The sequence below is a fragment of the Thamnophis elegans genome, chromosome 15 (genome assembly GCF_009769535.1).
Source record: "Thamnophis elegans isolate rThaEle1 chromosome 15, rThaEle1.pri, whole genome shotgun sequence".
Classification (NCBI taxonomy): Eukaryota; Metazoa; Chordata; class Lepidosauria; order Squamata; family Colubridae; genus Thamnophis; species Thamnophis elegans.
The window spans coordinates 32,695,196-32,715,543 of NC_045555.1; the positions used below are offsets into that span (position 1 = coordinate 32,695,196).

The 20,348-nt window shown below is 41.3% G+C and overlaps 1 protein-coding gene across 1 annotated transcript; it reads left to right on the plus strand.

Moving 5' to 3' along the window:
• RGR (retinal G protein coupled receptor) lies at positions 1–13,361 on the plus strand. Its single transcript, XM_032232250.1, has 7 exons — positions 1–82; positions 5,083–5,239; positions 7,195–7,316; positions 9,910–10,063; positions 11,422–11,539; positions 12,512–12,625; positions 13,218–13,361. The coding sequence occupies exons 1-7, from the start codon at positions 1–3 to the stop codon at positions 13,359–13,361; spliced, it is 891 nt and encodes a 296-aa protein (XP_032088141.1).
• The last annotated feature ends 6,987 nt before the right edge of the window (positions 13,362–20,348 follow it).

Below are 20,348 nucleotides of genomic sequence, written 5' to 3' on the forward strand. Positions count from 1 at the left end.
ATGGTTAATTTGGAATATCCTATTCCTGATGGTTTCACTGAAAGTGAAGTCTTCACCATTGGCACAATTCTGCTGTTTGAAGGTAAGATGGGCTGCTTTAAAGAGTCAGAAGGCTGTTTCTGCCATTCCCTGCCATTTCAGAATTTAAGAATGGAACAAGGAAGAATTTAAGACAGAAATTACATTTATGCTTTGACTATCTCTCTTTCCTATGGATGCTTCAAAGCCTTCAGTTTGGACAACCTTGGTCGCTTCTGGGCTTAATTTTAGTACATGTGTTCAAGGCTCCAAAACATTTTAAGGAAGTATCTAAAGAAGTATCTCTTCCTACTCAATGCTGCTCAAAATGTTTGTGATATGATGCAATGTCAGTGAAGAGAGGTGTGTTGTTGTAACTCTTGATTGTGGAACCTTCACCCCTCTTCCTTTCATGTGTGCAAATACATTACATAGTCCTGAATATTAGAGTCTAGAGACTAAACTGTACAATGAACGATTGAGGGAACTGGGTATGTGCAGCCTAATGAAGAGAAGTACTAAGGGTGATATGATAAGGGTCTGTCACAGAGAAGAGAAGAGTAGGTCAGCCTATTTTGCAAAGAACCTTAGGGCAGGACAAAAAGTAATGGGTGGAAGATTATCAAAGAGAGATTCAAACTAGAATTAAGAGGAAATTTCCTGACAGTGAAAACAATTAATCAGTGGAATGACTTGCCTCTGGAAGTTGTAGATGCTCCATCACTGGAGGCTTTCAAGAAGAGATTGACAGACATTTGTCTGAAATGCTTGAGCAAGGGGGTTGGGCTAGAAGACCCCCAAGGTCCCTTCCAACCCCTTTTATTCTATGTTCTTTCTAGTTCACAAGCATGTAAAAGAATAAGAAACCAAGAATCTTATCATTAAAGTTGGAAGGGAATTTGAGAGTCTTATAATCTCTGGAATGCTGGTCCAGAGACCACAAGATTACCCCATGCATTGATATATGCATCTGCCTATTTTTGTATCTTACTTCATCATGGTTTGTCTTGTGCAAACCATGGTTTGATAGTGCAACCCATCTTGATAATAGAGAAAAGGCAGAATAAAATAGAACATAGAATAATGGGGTTGGAATTTCAAATGTAATGAATTTATATGCCGCCCAATCCCGAAGGACTCCAGGCAGCTTACAGAAATACAACTCTAAAAAGGATAAAAATTAAAAATAGAGAAAAAAGCAGATTAAAAAAAACACATCATGCACTCAATCTAGGCGGGGCTGGACCTCATTCATGAGGTCAACAGCCCCAGGCCTGCCGGAACAGCCAGGTTTTAGTAGCCTTTTGGAAGGCCGAGAGAGTGGGAAGGGTCCGGATCTCTGGCGGTAGATCATTCCATAGGGTTGGAGCAACTACAGAGAAGGCCCTCCCCCGAGGAGTCGCCAGCCGACATTGGCTAGTTGACAGCACCCGGAGAAGGCCCATCCTGTGAGATCTTATCGGCCGTTGGGAGGTATGTGGCAGAAGACGGTCTCGCAGATATCCGGGTCCTAGGCCATGTAGGGCTTTAAAGGTGATAACCAGCACCTTGATCTTATGGCCCAACCCGTTGCCCATGGCAGGAGATCCTATAGTTCCATTCCAGACAAGTGACTCTCATGCCTGTTTTTTCCTGAGAAGTGCGGCCCATATCTGAAACCAAAGCAATACTACTGCCAATTATACAGTCTAAGAAAGAATTGTAAGGTTCCAGCAGTTTTCCCCAAGTCACTGAGATGCCAAAGAGTGAGACTCGAGACAAGGTTTGCAAAAAGTATCAGCTTTTATTTATGGCCATAGCAAAGGCTGGGTGACAAAACTATGTCCAAAACATACAAACAAAAGCATGTAAGGAATAGCCACACCCTGGAAGAGTGGCTCAGAGTATTATATACATTTTAGGCAGATAGAAAAAAGTTTATCCAATCAGAGACAAAGATTCGTTACCAACATGATCTTTAAAGCGTTCTTTTGTTCAAGCTCCTGTCTCTGTCTACCTTATCTGTGGAGCATTCCTATAGCCTTGTGTAGGGGGTGGCTGCCCCCCTTTGCCAAGTTGTTTTTCGGCAGATTGCTTTAAGGATTTATGAGCCAGGAAAACTTCCTAGTTTGGTTCCTTTATCTATACAGTTTGATATTCCCATGTAACAATTTCTTCTACTAGCTTTCAAAAATGTGCCAAGCTTTGAAGCCAAGAATAGAAGCAAGACAGAAGCAGTGAGATAACATTTGCTGTCTGGTACTAAGGTTACAATATGCTAGGCTAGAAAACAACTAATTTCTGACAGTATACAATAATATAAGCAGGAACCAATATTGATTCATATTGATTCATATACTCCTTCAGAATGAAGCATGATGGGGGCTTCTCTTTCCCCTCCTGCGCCTGATCCAGGTGCCAGAAGTACTTAAAGAATCAGGCATCTTCACCCCATTGAATTATTTACTTATTTAATAGCAATAGCAATAGCAGTTAGACTTATATACCGCTTCATAGAGCTTTCAGCCCTCTGTAAGCGGTTTACAGAGTCAGCATATTGCCCCCAACAACAATCCGGGTCCTCATTTTACCCACCTCGGAAGGATGGAAGGCTGAGTCAACCTTGAGCCGGTGAGATTTGAACAGCTGAACTGCTGAACTGCAGTCAGCTGAAGTAGCCTGCAGTGCTGCATTTAACCACTGCGCCACCTCGGTAGGTGGGCAACTAATAATAGAGGTAGGGCAACTAATAATAACTCCAACCATGTTATTTCCATCTTCTGAACAATAATTTTCCTTTCCCTTTGCTAACAAGCGACTTGACCTTTCTACTTCTGTCCAAGCTAATAAAGATGTTCTCCCTGTGAATTCATAGAGGAGATATTAAGTGATGCAACAACAAAAAAATCCAATTTCTGGATAGATTTTCCCTGAAGGCAGAGGAAAAGGTACATGAAACAGAAATAATTCGCTTGACGGCAAAGGAATATTACAACATTGTTGACTGTTGTAAAAACATTTAGGTTGGGGAGTTCTAAAAATGAAATATAGAGATATTTCTGTTTAGACATATAAGTCATGAAGGTTATGTTTGATCTACCCTGCTTTGTTTGTGTATATGTGTGCACATAAAATTTATTTGTTTATACATTTATTTACCAAAGCTTTATTCCAATGTATTATCTGAAGATTTCCGATGGTCTATAATGAAAATCTTCTTTGCTCTTTCTGCATCTGCATTCAAAGTAGCAGTCTAAAGTACTTTAGTGAAATATTCAGAATTAGATTTGAAACCTGTAACGAGCTACAGGAAATCATAGAAAGCATGCTAAAACATAGAACATTGCATTATACTATGCAAAAGAGTCCTTTATTTTGCTTAAAGACACTCTTCCCTTTGTCTGGCATTTAAATCTTAGAATCCTGGGGTTGAAAGGGACCTAAAGGTCTTCTAGTCCAACCTCCTCTCTGAAGGGAACTTTAAAGCCACGATCCTTTAAAAAGGGGAGGGCTATCCGAGAAATAGATACCTGGAGAGCAATTCATTCTTGCTGTAGTGAAATGCATTGCTGTTAATGTTAAGCTGTAAAGATTTTCAATTTAAATCTATATATGTAAATTAACATCTGTTTTTTTTTACATAGATATGACCTTTGTGGTTCTCATTTTGGAAACAGATTTCTTCTCTGTTTATAAGGCTATTCTAATGCCTTATAGAAGGTTTTTTTTTCTTTTAACAGCAACTTTGTATAATATATTAGATACAAGTTTGAAATTCAGATGGCAACCCTTTGGCTGACCTTGTTGATCTCAGAGGTTAAGGAAGGTTGGCCCTGAATGGGGAGCCACTGAAATTCCAGGGTCTTGACCAGGTTTGGAAGTTAGAAAAAAAATTTCCCTAGAACAGACTGACAAACTAATCTGTAGTTTTCATTTCAAAAAAAAAAAAAAACTGCGAAAAAACTGCCAGGAATCACCCAAAGTTTCATTCAAGAAATCTTTATTTTGAAGTCTGACTCATGTGCAAAAATAGTTTACCCCCAGCGGGGGGGGGGGAACCCTATTTAATAAACATAGTAACACATAAGTCCTAGATTACCTTTCTTTTTCAAACAAAGTGCCCACAGCTGTGATCAAAGAGACAGCCTTTGTGTCCACCTCAAAACTCCCTTTCTGAAATGAAGGGATTGCATAACTCAACCGACAGCCACCACCGAGCCAGTTCCAGAGCAGGGACTCCGTGGCTGTTTCTCTCTCTCTGACATTCCATCTTTCCTGAACGAGAGACACGGGAAAAGGGAAGGCAGAGAGTTGCTGTTGCTTCTTTTCAAAAGAGCTAAATTTAGCAATGGCCAAACACTTCCAGAAGGCAACCGGCTTGGGGTTTTGATGAGCAGAAAGGCAGAAGGAGGCGGGGGAGGAGGGAGAAGAGGGGGGAGATGGAGGGCGGGGGGAGAGGGAGAGAGAGGGAGGGAGGGAGAGAGAGAATGAGAGAGAGAACAGCAACAGACAAGGTACAGTCTAGGTTAGTTTAGCTCCAAAGATGTCGGCACCTGATTCTCTTCCAGAAGGATTTACTGAGTTCGAAATGATGAGTTTTGGCACCATGATGCTGACGGAAGGTAAGGTGGGATGGTTATGTAACACGGACCCAGCTGAATCCAGGTCTTCTTCCTGAAATTACATTGCTAAGCAACAAAAAAAAAGTTTTAGGAGCCTGACAGTTGGATTTCACAGAATTTATAAGAACTTCATCTAAGCAATGCAGCCTAGATTATTTATTCGTGGGGGGAACTTGTTCATTGACAGAAAATGTATATTTTCCATACTGCCTTGCATATTTAGTCTATATAAGCTATACAAGTTACTTTTCTGAATAAACAAAGCTGCAGCATTTTATATCTTTGTTTGGGTTTGTGCTGATCAACCCGCTGTCAGAGTCTGAGACAAAAATTACAAATCACAATAAAATGATTCTATATATATATATATATATATATATATATATATATATATATATATATATATATATATATATATTTATTTATTTATTTATTTATTTATTTATTTATTTATATATTTTAGCTTTGTTTGGATTCTCTCTGAATGTGCTGACCATCATTGCTTTCTGGAAGATCAAAGAGATTCAAACCCCTGGCAACTTTCTGATACTCAACCTGGCCTTGTCTGATTGTGGCATTTGCATCAACGCTTTCATCGCTGCCTTCTCCAGCTTCTTAAGGTAGGCTTCACTTATTTGGAGAGATGGCTATTTTGTCCTTCTGCTTAAAAATAGCACTGAAAAATCTGCAGAGAGCCGCGTGCCCTCTGAGCATAGCCTGCCTCCACACATTAATGCTCACTCAGAGAAGCAGAAAATCATTGTCAGTCCCTAACTTCTCATTGGGGGCACTTTTCATGCAAATGTAAATCTTTGGCCATTCTAATTTGAAGATACATCGCTCCTCTCTGGGGAAGAAGGGAGGGAGAGAGGGAGACCATGCTATTCTATATAGCAATTATATTGCCAGGCAGAATCGACCAGGAGAAAAGGGCTTGGTTGGTCTTAAAAAGGCTAAGCAGGTCAGAACTGGTTAGTGCATGGGAGACCACCGGGAAATCTTAGAATGGTGAAGTGGAAATCCAAATTATACCAAAAGAAGGCAAAAAATGTTGAACTGAGAAGAAAAAATAGATGCAGGCATATTGACAGAAATGGAGAATGCCTCAAGAGAGTCATGTTCTACCCAACACCAAAATCACATGAACCTTTATAAAACCTCTTTATAAAGTCTTAGGAAGACCATACCTGCAATACTGCATCCCATTTTGGTCACCCCATTACAAAAAAGATATTGAGACTTTGGGAAAAGTGCAAAGAAGAGCGACTAAGATGGTTAAAGGCCTGGAGATTAAAACATATGAAGAACAGTTGCAGGAACTGGATATAGCCAGTCCAGAGAAAGGAAGGACTATGTGAGACATGATAGCAATATTCCAGTATTTGAGGGGCTGCCATAAAGGGGGGTCCACCTATTCTCCAAAGCACCAGAAGGCAGGACAAGAAGCAACGGATGGAAACTAACCAAGGAGAGAAGCAATCTGGAATTAAGGAGAAACTTCCTAACAGTGAGGACAATTAACCAGTGGAACAGCTTGCCTTCAGAAATTGTGGGTCTCCATCACTGGAGGTTTTTAAGAAGAGGTTGGACAGCCACTTGTGTGAAATGGCATAGGATCTCCTGCTTGAACAGGGGGTTGGACTGGGAGACCTCCAAGATCCTTTCCAGCTCTATTCTGATTGATCTCCTTCAATAGCACATTCAGACATTCAAAAGTGGCTCAAGGAAAGCAAACAAAACCGCCAGGAAGAGGCATTTGCAAAGGAGAAGCTGGAGGTAGCCCAGAGAATTCACTTTCTTGTGAGGCGGTTTTAAATGTCTCAGGTGGCATCTGGGTGTGACCCGTCAAAACCGCGGAGGACAAAATCGCAATCGACAAAAGCGCGCATGTGACGTCATCACAGCGCGACGAAAAAAAATTAAAAATTTAAATAAAATTAAAATTAAAGCAAGCCAATTCACATAAAGGTAAGGGTTAGGGTTAGGGTTAGGGTTAGGGTTAGGGTTAGGTTAAGGGTTAGGGTTAGAGCGTTAGCGTTATGTTTAGCGTTAGGTTAAGGGTTAGCGTTAGGTTTAGCGTTACGTTAACGGTTAGGTTTAGGGTTAGATTTAGGGTTAGGTTAAGGGTTAGGGTTAGGGTTAGGTTTGGGGGGGTTAGGGTAAGGTTTTCGCTTTATTTTTACATTTTTCGATCACAGCGCGATGTTTTCGTCGCGCTGTGATGACGTCAAATGCGCGCTTTCGTCGAGCGCGATTTTGTACTCCGCGGTTTTGTGGTGGAACCCATCTGGGAACCTTCCAACAAAGCAGCTATGACTTTGTTTCTTGGCCATGTTTAGAACATGCCTCCTCACTCTCAAAACCAGAGGAAACATGACACATTTTCATTGTCTTGTATAATTCATGACTCCCTTTAGTAGTGCAAGCTGTGAATTTTGGATGCTATCATCTGGAAATCATCCGATACGGCCAGAAAGAATCTTTGGAGTATCCTTTTTGCTAACATTTAAGGAAAAAAATGCTCAGGTCCTCCTCTGACATGTTTTCCCCCTGTGTGTCATTGCTTCCCTTTCAGATATTGGCCCTACGGCTCTGACGGCTGCCAAATTCATGGCTTTCAAGGATTTTTAACGGCCCTAACAAGCATTAATTGTGCAGCTGCAATTGCGTGGGACCGATATCATCAATATTGCTCCAGTAAGTCCTCTGGCTGGTTGTTGTTTTTTATTCTATTAGTTGCATAATTTAGGGATAGCAGAAAATGAGAATTGTAGCCAAAAGGCACCTGTGTATTAAATGATCTAGAAGGATGACCAAACAGTTTTAAAAATAAGACTTCTCAGACTTTAACGAGGCAATATTGAAAAGAAACTTTAGGAATGTATTTCCAAACCTTGGCCCCTTTAAGATATGTGGAATTCTCTCAGAACTCTGCTGGCTAGGGAATTCTGGGAGTTGAAGTCCACACATCTTAAAGTTGCCATGGCTGAGGAACAGTGCTTTAGCATGTAGAAATCAAAATTATTTACTGTATCATTGCTTTGTTATGCCCTTCAGGTTGCAGCCATCATTATACAATTGTATCACAGCGGACAGTTGTTTTGCCGGATTTGGCATTAGTTACTAGTCGGGCCCCACCCAGGGGCCTAGGACGTCGTAACGTATTTTCGTAATATGCGTGCAGATCCAAGCAGTGCGGCTTTTTGCATTTGACCGATGTTGATTTTGTCAATTTTTAACTGTTTTAAATGTAATTTCAGTGCTTTTGGAATAGCACCCAGTGTGCCAATTACCACTGGAATTACCACTGCTGGTTTGTGCCATAGTCGTTGAATTTCGATTTTTAAGTCCTGGTATCTTGCGATTTTTTCATGTTCCTTCTCAGCTACCCTGCTATCACCTGGTATTGCGATGTCTATGATTGTGACCTTATTTTTCTCAACCAGTGTGATGTCTGGTGTATTATGCACCAATATTTTATCTGTTTGTATGCGAAAATCCCACAAGATCTTGACCATCTCATTTTCAGTGACTTTTTCAGGCTGATGTTCCCACCAGTTTGTTGCTGTTTTAATATTATAATTTTTGCACAAATTCCAATGGATCATTTGTGCTACTGAATTGTGCCGCAATTTATAATCAGTCTGCGCGATTTTTTTACAGCAGCTGAGTATGTGATCAACAGCTTCATCAGCTTCTTTGCAAAGTCTGCATTTGGCATCATCAGAGGATTTTTCGATTTTGGCCTTAATGGCATTTGTGCGGATAGCTTGTTCTTGCGCAGCCAGGATTAGTGACTCTGTTTCTTTCTTTAATGTACCTGTTGTTAACCATAACCAAGTTTGTTCACTGTCCACTTTATCTTTTATTTTTTCCAGAAATTGGCCATGCAGTGCTTTGTTCTGCCAACTCTCCATTCTTGATTTTATCACATCTTTTCTGTATTCTTGTTTCGTCTGTTGGGCCTTCAGTAGATTTTTGTTCTCTACTTCGATTAATAGATGTTCTTGACTTTCTTTTAAATAATCAGCCAGTGCATGTTTTTCTTCTTCAACTGTTTGCTTCACTTGTAATAATCCTCTGCCACCTGATTTTCGGGGCAGGTACAGTCTATCAGTATCACCACGTGGATGTAAACTGTAGTGCATTGTCATTAGTTTCCTGGTTTTTCGGTCCAAAAGGTCCAAATCAGCTTGTGTCCAGTTAACTATACCAGCTGTGTATCTAATAACTGGTATTGCCCAGGTATTTATGGCCTTGATTGTATTTCCACCATTCAATTTAGATTTCAAAATTTTCCTAACTCTGTTGGTGTACTCTTGCCTGACAATAGTTTTTACTTCTCCATGCTTGATGTTATCCAACTGCAGAATGCCTAAGTATTTGTAGGCTTCATTTTCTTTGCATTTAATTAATTGGCCATTGGGCATTTCAATTCCCTCACGTGCAGTGATTTTGCCCCTTTTTATGGATACAGTGGCGCATTTTTCCATGCCAAACTGCATTGAAATATCGGTGCTGAATACTCAGACTGTGTTTGTCAATGATTGGATTTCTATTTCTGACTTTCCACAGAGTTTCAAATCATCCATATATAGTAAATGTGAAATTTTTTCAGCTTTTTTGGCTGTTTGGTAGCCTAATTTCATTTTTTTAAAGATTACTGATAGTGGGATCATTGCGATGATGAAGAGAAGAGGTGAAAGTGAATCACCCTGGAAAATTCCTCGCTTGATATTAACCATTCCGTAGATCTCATTCCCTACTGCCAACTCAGTTCTCCATTGTTTCATCGCCTTTTCAGTAAAGGATGTAATATTTTTGCTAATGCCAGTTGTTTCTAAGCATTTTATGATCCAACTATGTGGCAGTGAGTCGAATGCCTTTTTGTAATCAATCCAGACCATATTCAAGTTCGTTTTTCTGTTCTTACAATTTTCTAATATCATTTTATCAATTAGGAGCTGATCTTTTGTGCCCCTGCTCCTTGTTTTGTTGCCTTTTTGCTCTATTATTATTATTATTATTATTATTATTATTATTATTATTATTATTATTATACAGAGGCCCAGAAAAGAACATGAGGTTCTTCTCTCCCAGTTTGCAGCTCTGCAAAAAAAGACCCTTTCCACACCCAGAGAAATTCCACCTTAATGTTTCAGTAGCTTCCTCCCCAGAGCCTCTTCCCAAAACAGAGTGTCCACCCTGGAGGGAAATCTGAAGAGGTTGCCCTTCCTTGCTGCATTGTAATCCCACTACAAATTGGTGAGCTTCTATTTTTCTCTTGCAGGGCAAAAATTGCAGTGGAATTCGGTGTTCTCCATGGGGCTGTTTGCTTGGTGTTTCGCTGGCTTTTGGTCCGCGATGCCCCTTTTGGGATGGGGGGCATATGATTATGAGCCACTGAGGACCTGTTGCACTTTGGACTATACCAAAGGAGACAGGTAAGGGATTCTGAGGTCCAGGTCTCTTTGGGAAGGAAGGTTAAACCAGCTGAGATGAAAAACAAGTTCTTAGGATCATTCTGCTCTTTTTTGATAAAAAGTTTCTTTGCATGACAAGGATAATTGGATGGTGTGCTTTAATGGTGGTGGCAATGCAGGGTTAATAGCTCATATCCCTTCCATGGAGTACTTTCCATTCCTATAGATTCTTTATGTCCTCACATCACCTGCCATGAGCAGTCTTTGGGACACCTAACTTTTTGTTAGGGCAAAACAGTCACTGGAGGACTGTTTTCTAACTGATGCTGCTCCAACTGAGTTTCCATTCTTTCACTTTACCATTCACAGCAGTAACTGCAATAGAAATGTTGGGGTCTTAGTAGATGATCTCTTGAATAGGGGCCAGCCATCAGCTGCCGCTGCCAAAAAGGCCAGTCTAACTAGACTGCATTAATAGAGGGATAGAATCAAGATCATCTGAACACCACTTTATAAGGCCTTTGGAATTCTGCATTCAGTTCTGGTCACCACGATATAAAAAAGATGTTGAGACTCTAGAAAGAGTGCAGAGAAGAGCAACAAAGATGATTAGGGGACTGGAGGCTAAAACATATGAAGAGCAGCTGCAGGAATTGGGAATGGCTAGTCTAGTGAAAAGAAGGACATGATAACAGTCTCCCAGTATTCAAGGGGCTGCCACAAAGAAGAGGAAGAGGTCAACCTATTTTTCAAAGCATCAGAAGGCAGGACAAGAAGGAATGGATGGAAACTAATCAAGGAGAGATCCAACCTAGAAATAAGGAGAAATTTTCTGGCAGTGAGAACAGTCAGTGGAACAGCTTGCCTCCCCCACCCCCTTCCCCAGCTAGGGATCTGATACCAACATGGTAAGCAATCTGGGTAGCCTAACTTGTAGGACTAAGCATCAGTTTGATAAGAATTCAATAGTTCAGGGAGCTTTTCCTGCACATAAAAGGCAAACACCGTGATCAGTGGTTCTAAACCTTTTTTTCACCATGGACCCGCATTTAAATACCTTTTGTGGCCATGGACTCCCAAGACTTAAGATTTAAATCATAACATTTCTCCAAGCCTGTGACGACATCGTACCACACATCCCTCCTCATCAATCACAGACCACAGGTCGAGAACCACTGAATCAGATCATCATCAATCAGGGTTTGGCACCATACAAGGAAGTTTTGTACCAAGTCTTTTGATGCAGCTTTCAGCCCTTAGCCTCAGGTGGAGGTTTTATTCTTTCTTTTTATTCTGTTTTCCGGAGATGTTCTGATTGTTGACTACATCAGGATTCATTCCAAAGAATCATTTGCCCTTCATTGTTTTTCACCCCCCAGAAATTACATCACGTTTCTTATTCCTCTGGTGCTGTTCAATTTTGTGATCCCACTTTTCATCATATTAATGTCCTATCAATCCATTGATAACAAATTCAGGAAAACAGGACAGCTGAAGGTAAGAAAACATCACAATACAGAAGGGTTTCCAGTAAAGCAAAGCTAGATCTTGTTTGACTTGAGTTTTCTGATTTTCATAGCATTGATACAATGTCTATCCTGTACGGTGTGGTGTTTTCAGTTACACCGAGCTTCAGGAGATGGGATGCAACCGTTTCATCCATATTGAGAAGCGTCAGATGTAGGTAGCTGGTCCTATTCTATAGGATGCCTATGGAGATTCTCAATCATCCAGGCCATGGTTGTGCCAAAGGCACTTTTCCAAAAGACAACTGGACTTTCGGGGGGGGGGGGGTGTTCCCTTGAAAACATTTTGCTTCTCATCCAGAGAACTGAAGAAGCTCCTTGAATGAAAAGCAAAACATTTTCAAGGGGGGGAAAAACCAAGAAAATCCAGTGTCTTTTGGAAAAGTCACCTTTGGACTATCCTGTAGGATCCCAACATTCTAAGAGAAATTAAGCTGGCAGACCATTGAACCAGACACTGAACTTTAAATGAGCATTTATGTTAAATTAACTTCAGGTGCTATTGATGGCCTGCTACTCAGCAGTGCTGAAATGAGCACAAAAGTGACTTACATTATGAACCATTTGTGGACCAAGAGGTAGAGGAAGCAATAAGTCAGTCTGAAAGTCTGGAGAACTTCAGTCTACCAATCCCTAGGGTGGGAAGTCAGATACAGCCCACCCCCTGCAATGTCCCTCACCATACACATACTACTGACTTTCTCCAAGGGAAAAGCTCCAAGGAGCCCAAAGGGCTCATATAAAAAATTTCAAAAAATGGCACCCATAATGAAGAATTAGGACTTTTCTGAACTTTTCAGAACTGGAAGGGCAACCAGAAACATTTGGAGTGACAATCCATCCAGAACCCCAATTTGCTTTATTTTAAATATCTGACTTTATTTTTTTTTTATATCAATAGACAGTTCATAGATTGCTCTAACTTTTGTTCTTCTTTTCCCAGTTTAATACTAGTTTGCCAGTGAAATCTTTGGTCTTTTGTTGGGGTCCATACTCACTTTTAAGTATCTATGCTGCAGTTGAAAATGTGGCACTCGTCTCCCCCAAAATCTTAATGGTAAGTAAGAAATGATATGAGATCCTACCGCACTGAAATTTCTCCTGAAGTGGAAAAACAAACTTCTGCTCCCTCTAAAATGTTGCCCTTTTACAGTTGCCTTCTTTGACTACTTTGTTGATGTGGTTTGTGCTTCCCATGTTTGGTCTGAGATTGCCCAGGCTGTCCCAGGCATTCTTTTTATTTCTATCATTCCCTGCTTCTCCATCACTTTATAGCAACCCTGACAGGGAGAACCACCAACCCATGGAATGGAAGTTGTCTTCAGAAGTTGTGGGAGCTTAGTCACTGGAGGCTTTCAAGGGGAGATTGGACTGCCATTTGTCAGGGATGGTGGAGGGACTCCTGCTTGGGTGGGGGGCTGGACTAGATGACCTACAAGCTTCCAACTCTGATAATCTATATGAATCTATGTGAACCCTTCAACCCACCTTGGAAATGTCTTTTTCTGAAGAAAAGGAAGGTTAGAAGTCAAAGGGGGAGGGGAAGGAGGTCTACCAGATCTGCAGTTTTAATATGAAATGAGGATGGTGATGACGGTGATGATGATGATGATGATGATGATGATGATGATGATGTGGCTTTTTCACAGATTCCTGCTCTTGTTGCCAAAACTTCACCGACCATGAATGCCTTCATTTATGCCTTGGGGAATGAGAATTACCAAGGAGGATTGTGGCAGTTTCTAACAGGAGAAAAAATTGAGAAACCCAAAATTGATGATAAAATTAATTAATTCACGTTCTAGACAGGCGCAACCTTAAAAAAGATCCCATGTGACGATGAAGAGAGGGGAATGTATACATTTCCTAAGGAGAGACAGAATTGGCTCCTGCTCCCTCCTGGGTTTCTTGCTACGCAATGTGTCCCCTGATCCTTCATTTACACCCCATATGTCTTCCACATATGACCACAATTGAGACCATAATATCTGCTGCTAAATTGGACCTTTGTTAAGTGAATTCTGCCCCAATTTACGACCTTTCTTACCACAGCTGTCAAGTGAATCACTGCAGTTGTTAAATTAGCAGCACCGTCATTAAGCGAATCTGGCTTTCCCGTTGACTTTGCTTGTCAGAAGGTCCTAAAGGGGGATTAATGTGACCCTGTGCAATGGTCATAAGTGTGACAAATGGTCATAAATCACTTTTTAGTGCCGCTGGAACTTTGAACGGTCTCTAAGTGTACTGTTGTGTAGCTGTAAGCGGACACCAAAATAGGATCCATGCCACCAACGTTCCCCCCCCCGTTGTCTGCTACATTATTAAAAGAGTTGCTTGTGCAGATGTTTGTCCTGTGTGTCTCCAACCTCCGCAGCTCCCGTTCCCTCCATCTGTTGCTGAGAATGAGTGGCCAGAGGCTGCCTCCTGTCCACAGAGGACAACCCTCCCTTCAGGAACACGGGGGGGGGGGAATTACTGGAAGGCAGGAAGGGGGGCAGCAGAGCAAGCTGGATTCCCCCCCCCCGGTGCTTTTTCTAGGTTATTTGGAGATTAAAGTCAGAGGGGCTAAGGCATGTGCTCGGCCTGCCTTTGCCATTTCTACCCAAAGGATGCCTGCCTACAAAACCCAGGCAACTGGTCATTACCATATGACGATGTTGTGACTCTGGAAAGAGTGCAGAGAAGAGCAACAAGGGGCCAGAAGCTAAACAATACAATGAATTATGTCTAGTCTAGTGAAAAGAAGGGTTAGGGATGACATGATAGTAGTGTTCAAAGAGGAGGGCGTCAACCTATTCTCCAAAGCATCTGAGGGCAGGACAAGAAGCAACGGATGGAAACTAATCAAGGAGAGAAGCAACCTGGAATTAAGGAGAAACTTCCTAACAGTGAGAACCATTAACCAGCGGAACAGAAGTTGCCTTCAGAGGTTGTGGGTGCTCCATCACTGGAGGCTTTTAAGAATATGTTGGACAGCCACGTGCCTGAAATGCTATAGGGCAGTGATGGTGAACCTTTTTCGCCTCGGGTCCCAAAAGCACGCACGTGCGCGCTATCACACACATAACTTAATGTCCCTCCTCACCTCCGTGGACTGCACATTTTTGCGCAAGGCTTCCCCACCACTCTCTGCTCTGGCTGCTTCCCCTTGGCTAACACCCAGTGAGGGGAGAGGTTGCTCTGCCACAAACGGACAGAGACCGGGGTGAGGGAGGGATGCTCAAGTTTGCTCCTGCATCAAAAAAAAACTTCCCTTATCATTATCCTGTGTAAGGATTGGGCCCTTTTTACGGTGTGAGTCTGGTTGCTAAATCCCCCCCCACCAACCTATCAAAGAGGATCATGGGCACTACAATCAATAGACAAACGAGGAAGGGAGCTGCTGGCACAGGGGAAAGACAAGAGGGGAAAGACAAGTGGCAAGGAAAGAAGGGGCTTCTTTCCCTCTTGCTGGAGGCTCTGTCCCCCCCCCTTCCCCCCCCGGCCTATTAAAGAGGATCTTGCCTGGTCGCTGCGATCCAAAGGGAAATGCGGAAGGGAGCTGCCTGCACGGGGGAAAGATAGCGGCAAAGAAAGAAGAAAAGGGGCTTTCCCCCCTCAAGGTAGCTGCTCTGTTGCCCTTTCTCCACTGAAGTGCCACGCCATGGAGCTTGCCCCACCCACCATCGCCCAGGTCCTCGCTTCTCCCAAGCATTTCTTTGCCTACCGGATTTCCAGCTCCATTGCGTTTCTTGCCATCGTGTGCAGGGAAACAAAGTTTGTGGGAGTAAAGAAAAAACTTCAATCAATCAATTACAACTTTGGGGTGGAGGGGATCTCGCGAAGTTGGAATTGATTGATTGAAGGTTTTTGTTTTTTTTTAAGTCCCACAAACTTTGTTTCCCTGCCCAAAACGGCAAGAAACACGATGGGAAATCCGGTAGGCAAAGAAATGCTTGGGAGAAGCGAGGACCTGGGCGATGGTGGGTGGGACAGGCTCCATGCCATGGCACTGAAGTGGAGAAAGGGCAACAGAGCAGCCACCTTGAGGGAAAGAAGCCCCTTTTCTTCTTTCCTTGCCGCTTTCTTTCCCCCGTGCAGGCAGCTCCCTTCCTCATTTCCCTTTGGATTGGAGGGACCAGGCAAGATCCTCTTTAATAGGCCGGGGAAGGGGAGAAACAGAGCCGCCAGCAAGAGGGAAAGAAGCCCCTTCTTTCCATGCCGCTTGTCTTTCCCCGCTTGTCTTTCCCCATGCAGGCAGCTCTCTTCCTCATTTCCGTTTTGTGTTGGGCTGTTTTTAGCCTTTGGAGGCTTCAGGGAATCCTCCGGAGAGTAAAAAAAAACTGCTGAAAACCAGTGCGAGCTGACAGGGCAAAGCCTTGCGTGCCCTCAGAAATGGCTCCGCGTGACACCCGTAGCACGCATGCCATAGGTTCGCCATCACGGCTACCGGGTCTCCAGCTTGAGCAGAGGGCTGGACTGGAAGACCTCCGCGGTCCCTTCCAGATCTGTTCTGATTCAAGGTCGGGGGGACTGGTTGATGCTGAGTGTTTAATGCTCCGATGCCCTTGTTTCAGTTATATAAATATATAAATATGCAGAAGGAAAGGAAACATAAGCAGTTTCTCCCTCTGTTTTAAGCTGTTGAGAAAAGGACTGGAAGCCCCACAGCCAGCTCCTCTTTCCTTTGGCCATGGGGAGGGCTCTGAGAGGGCCGCCTCTTAAGGGATGATCTGGTCTCTTGTTTCCTGCATCCATTCTGGCTCATTTAATCCTCTTACAGCTCTCAGCTGATGTTTGAGCAGCCGTTTCAGGCTCAAAGTCTCAGCTACTACAAAGCAGATAAATTTCTTTCCATCCTTAACCTTTCGGGTGAGGGTATTTGAGGCCTCTGTTTTTCCTATTCTGAGCATTTTTATTCATATATGCAATAGGAAGTGATGAATCAGGTAGCTAATTTAAGCTTCATTATACATTTTGAGTCTGGGCCAAGGGAGAGAACTGAACTGCAGACTCAATAACTGACCTCAATAATCCTTCAAAGCTGATCCTGCACACAATATACACAATTGCAGGCTAGGTATTCCTTCTGCTCTTAGACATGAAGCTGGAAGCCCCCAGAGTGTCAACTTGTAAAGCGTTGCCATGACAATTATCCGGTTGGCATTTGAGGGAGGATTCCATGCATACCTTCAGCCAGAATTGGATCTCATGTTTCTACAACCTAATTCATGAATTTAATGTATGATGCATGACAGAGGGGAGGAGATAGGGGGGGTAAAGTTCAAACGCAATTAAGCGAAAGCCAGTTTAGGCTCCACAGGAGATCAAGCCAAGATGTTGATCCTAATAAATGAATGGTTTTTGTTTCAACTTTGTTTCGAGGCTCATAAATTAATTAGGTCATCTCTTGGGAACTTCACACAGAGAAGGAAGCCATCAGAATGGCATCTACTAGGACCAAATAGGTTTGTTGCCCAAAACGTGCATTCCATTGGCAGAACATAACTGGGTGTTTTTTTTAAATTGTGGAGTGACACATTCAGGCCATACCAAGGGGAAAGGGGGAAAAGGGAGACTGAGAGGAAGAGGAGGGGAGAGGAAGAAGAGAGAAAAAGGGAGAGAGAGAAAGAAAGAGGGAGGGTGGATCTTATTTTTCATTCTACATAATCTGAAACATTTCTTTTTTTAATAAAAAAGTTTTTATTTGTAGACAAACATAAAACAGACATAAACCCTCACAAAATAAAAATCCTTCTCCAATTACTTAGTGTGTCGATTGGTTACAAAACGTTTGTGCTTTCTCACAATAGTCTTGCAATTTACATAAAGACTCATATCATCATTCTAATATATATGTATACAATTGTTATGGTTATTAAACATTCATTTGACTATAGCTATTATTACATCCTTTTTCTATAAAATATTCTAAATTTAGGATAAATTTATATTATGGTATTTACATCATCCTGAACTGATCCAATAGTATTACATCTTTATATTTTATTCTATATAGAGTTATTTATCTTTTATAACAAAACTGTTAATTATCTTCTCCATAGTCCCCACTTACAATTTATATAAAATTTCACATATCAATCTAGCATATTTATTTATCAGCACAAATACAACATATATATGCCCAAATATGGGAGGAAGTTCACTGCTTCCATTCTCTGTCCATCGGCTCGTCACAAGAGACCATCCAGACAGAAACTGTTGCCTTTGTTACATTTGTGTTGTGCTGATAAATAAATAAAGGGAGACTAGTATAGATCTATTTCAAGCTATTTATATCAGCACAAATACAACACAAATGTAACAAAGGCAACAGTAAAAATATTGGGTTTCTGTCTGGATGGTCTCTTGTGACGAGCCGATGGACAGAGAATGGAAGCAATGAACTTCCTCCCATATTTGGGCATACCGGGGGTTGTAACTCTAAATAGATACCTATCACCCTGGCTTAGCTGATAAGGAGTCGAACTCTGTGGCTTAGTGGTTAACACATCTGCCTAAGATGCAATACAGCACAGGTTCAAATCCCAGTAAGGGTATGGCTAGCTGATGAGAGCTAAATAGCTTGAAATAGATCTATACTAGTCTCCCTTTATTTATTTATCAGCACAAATACAACATGTGTGTGTGTGTGTGTGTGTGTGTGTGCGCGCGTGCATGTATTTAAAGTCACAACCCCTGGTATGCCCAAACATGGGAGGAAGTCAACTGCTTCCATTCTCTGTCCATCGGCTCGCCACAAGAGACCATCCAGACAGAAACCCATCAGCACAAATACAACACACACACACACACACACACAGACACACACACACACAGACACACACACACACACATATATATATATATATATATATATATATATATATATATATATATATAGTCTCCCTTTATTTATTTATCAGCATAAATATAACATATCAGCATAAATATAACATACATACATACATACATACATACATACATACATACATACATACATACATATATATATATATATATATATATATATATATATAGGTCTCTAGTTGTTCGGGTTTTCTCCCGCGTAGAATTGGAGATGTCTTGGCGACGTTTCGACGAAGTCTCATTCGTCATCTTCAGGCTGCTTCAGACTAGTTCAGGTTTGGTGTTTCCAGGAGTAGTGTGAGATCTCGGCTGTTTGTTCCTTTTAAAAAGAACAAACAGCCGAGATCTCACACTACTCCTGGAAACACCAAACCTGAAGTAGTCAGCAGCAGCCTGAAGATGACGAATGTGACTTCGTCGAAACGTTGCCAAGACATCTCCAATTCTACGCGGGAGAAAACCCGAACAACTAGAGACATATATATATATATATATATATATATATATATATATATATATATATATGTGTGTGTGTGTGTGTGTGTGTGTGTGTGTGTGTGTGTGTGTGTGTGTGTGTGTGTTGATAAATAAATAAAGGGGGACTAGTATAGATCTATTTCAAGCTATTTAGCTCTCATCAGCTAGCCATACCCTTGCTGGGAATTGAACCTGTGCTGTATTGCCTCTTAGGCAGATGTGTTAACCACTGAGCTACAGAGCTCGACTCCTTATCAGCGAAGCCAGGGTGAAAGGTATATATTTATGACTTTAAATTTATATTTGTGACTGTATGTATGTATGTATGTGTATATATATATATGTTATATTTGTGCTGATAAATAAATAAAGATAAGATAAATAAATAAAATTATTTATTTATCAGCACAAATATAACAAATGTAACAAAAAGGCAACAGTAAAAAATATTGGGTTTCTGTCTGGATGGTCTCTTGTGACGAGCCGAAGGACAGAGAGTGGAAGTGTGACCTTCCTCCCATATTTGGGCATACCAGGGGTTGTGACTTTAAATATATATATATACATATACATATACATATACATATACATATACATATACATGTGTGTGTGTGTGTGTGTTTTATTTGTGCTGATAAATAAATAAAGGGACACTAGTATAGATCTATTTCAAGCTATTTAGCTCTCATCAGCTAGCCATACCCTTAGTGGGATTTGAACCTGTGCTGTATTGCATCTTAGGCAAACGTCTTAGCCATTATGCCACAGGTCTCCTCCTTATCAGCTGAAGCCAGGGAAGAAGGTATATATTTAGTGTCACAACCCCTGGTAAGCCCCAATTATGGGAGGAAGCTAACTGCTTCCATCATCTGTCAATCAGCTCGTCACAAGAGTCCATCATGACAGAAACCCGATATTTTTACTGTTGCCTTTGTTATATTTGTGTTTTATTTGTGCTGATAAATAAATAAAGGGACACTAGTATAGATCTATTTCAAGCTATTTAGCTCTCATCAGCTAGCCATACCCTTAGTGGGATTTGAACCTGTGCTGTATTGCATCTTAGGCAAACGTCTTAGCCATTATGCCACAGGTCTCCTCCTTATCAGCTGAAGCCAGGGAAGAAGGTATATGCATTATTATCATTATTAATCATTTATTTAGCTATAACTATTATTACTTTATTTTATACATAATACTCTAAATGTAACTAAGTTTAATTTAATTTTTATTCTAACATTTCATTTCTTCATCCTATATCCTTCCAGTAATAGTGCAGTCCTATATCTCTTGCCATGTGTGGAATTCTAATTGTATTCTAATTGTTTTCTTGGTAAGTCTTATGTGGACTTCTCTTGGCATCTTGTTGTTCCTTGTGTATCTTGTAAAGACTCGAAACCCTCCATCTGTTCCTTCCATCCGCTTGCCTTTAGTTATCACCGATGCTTCTGCCA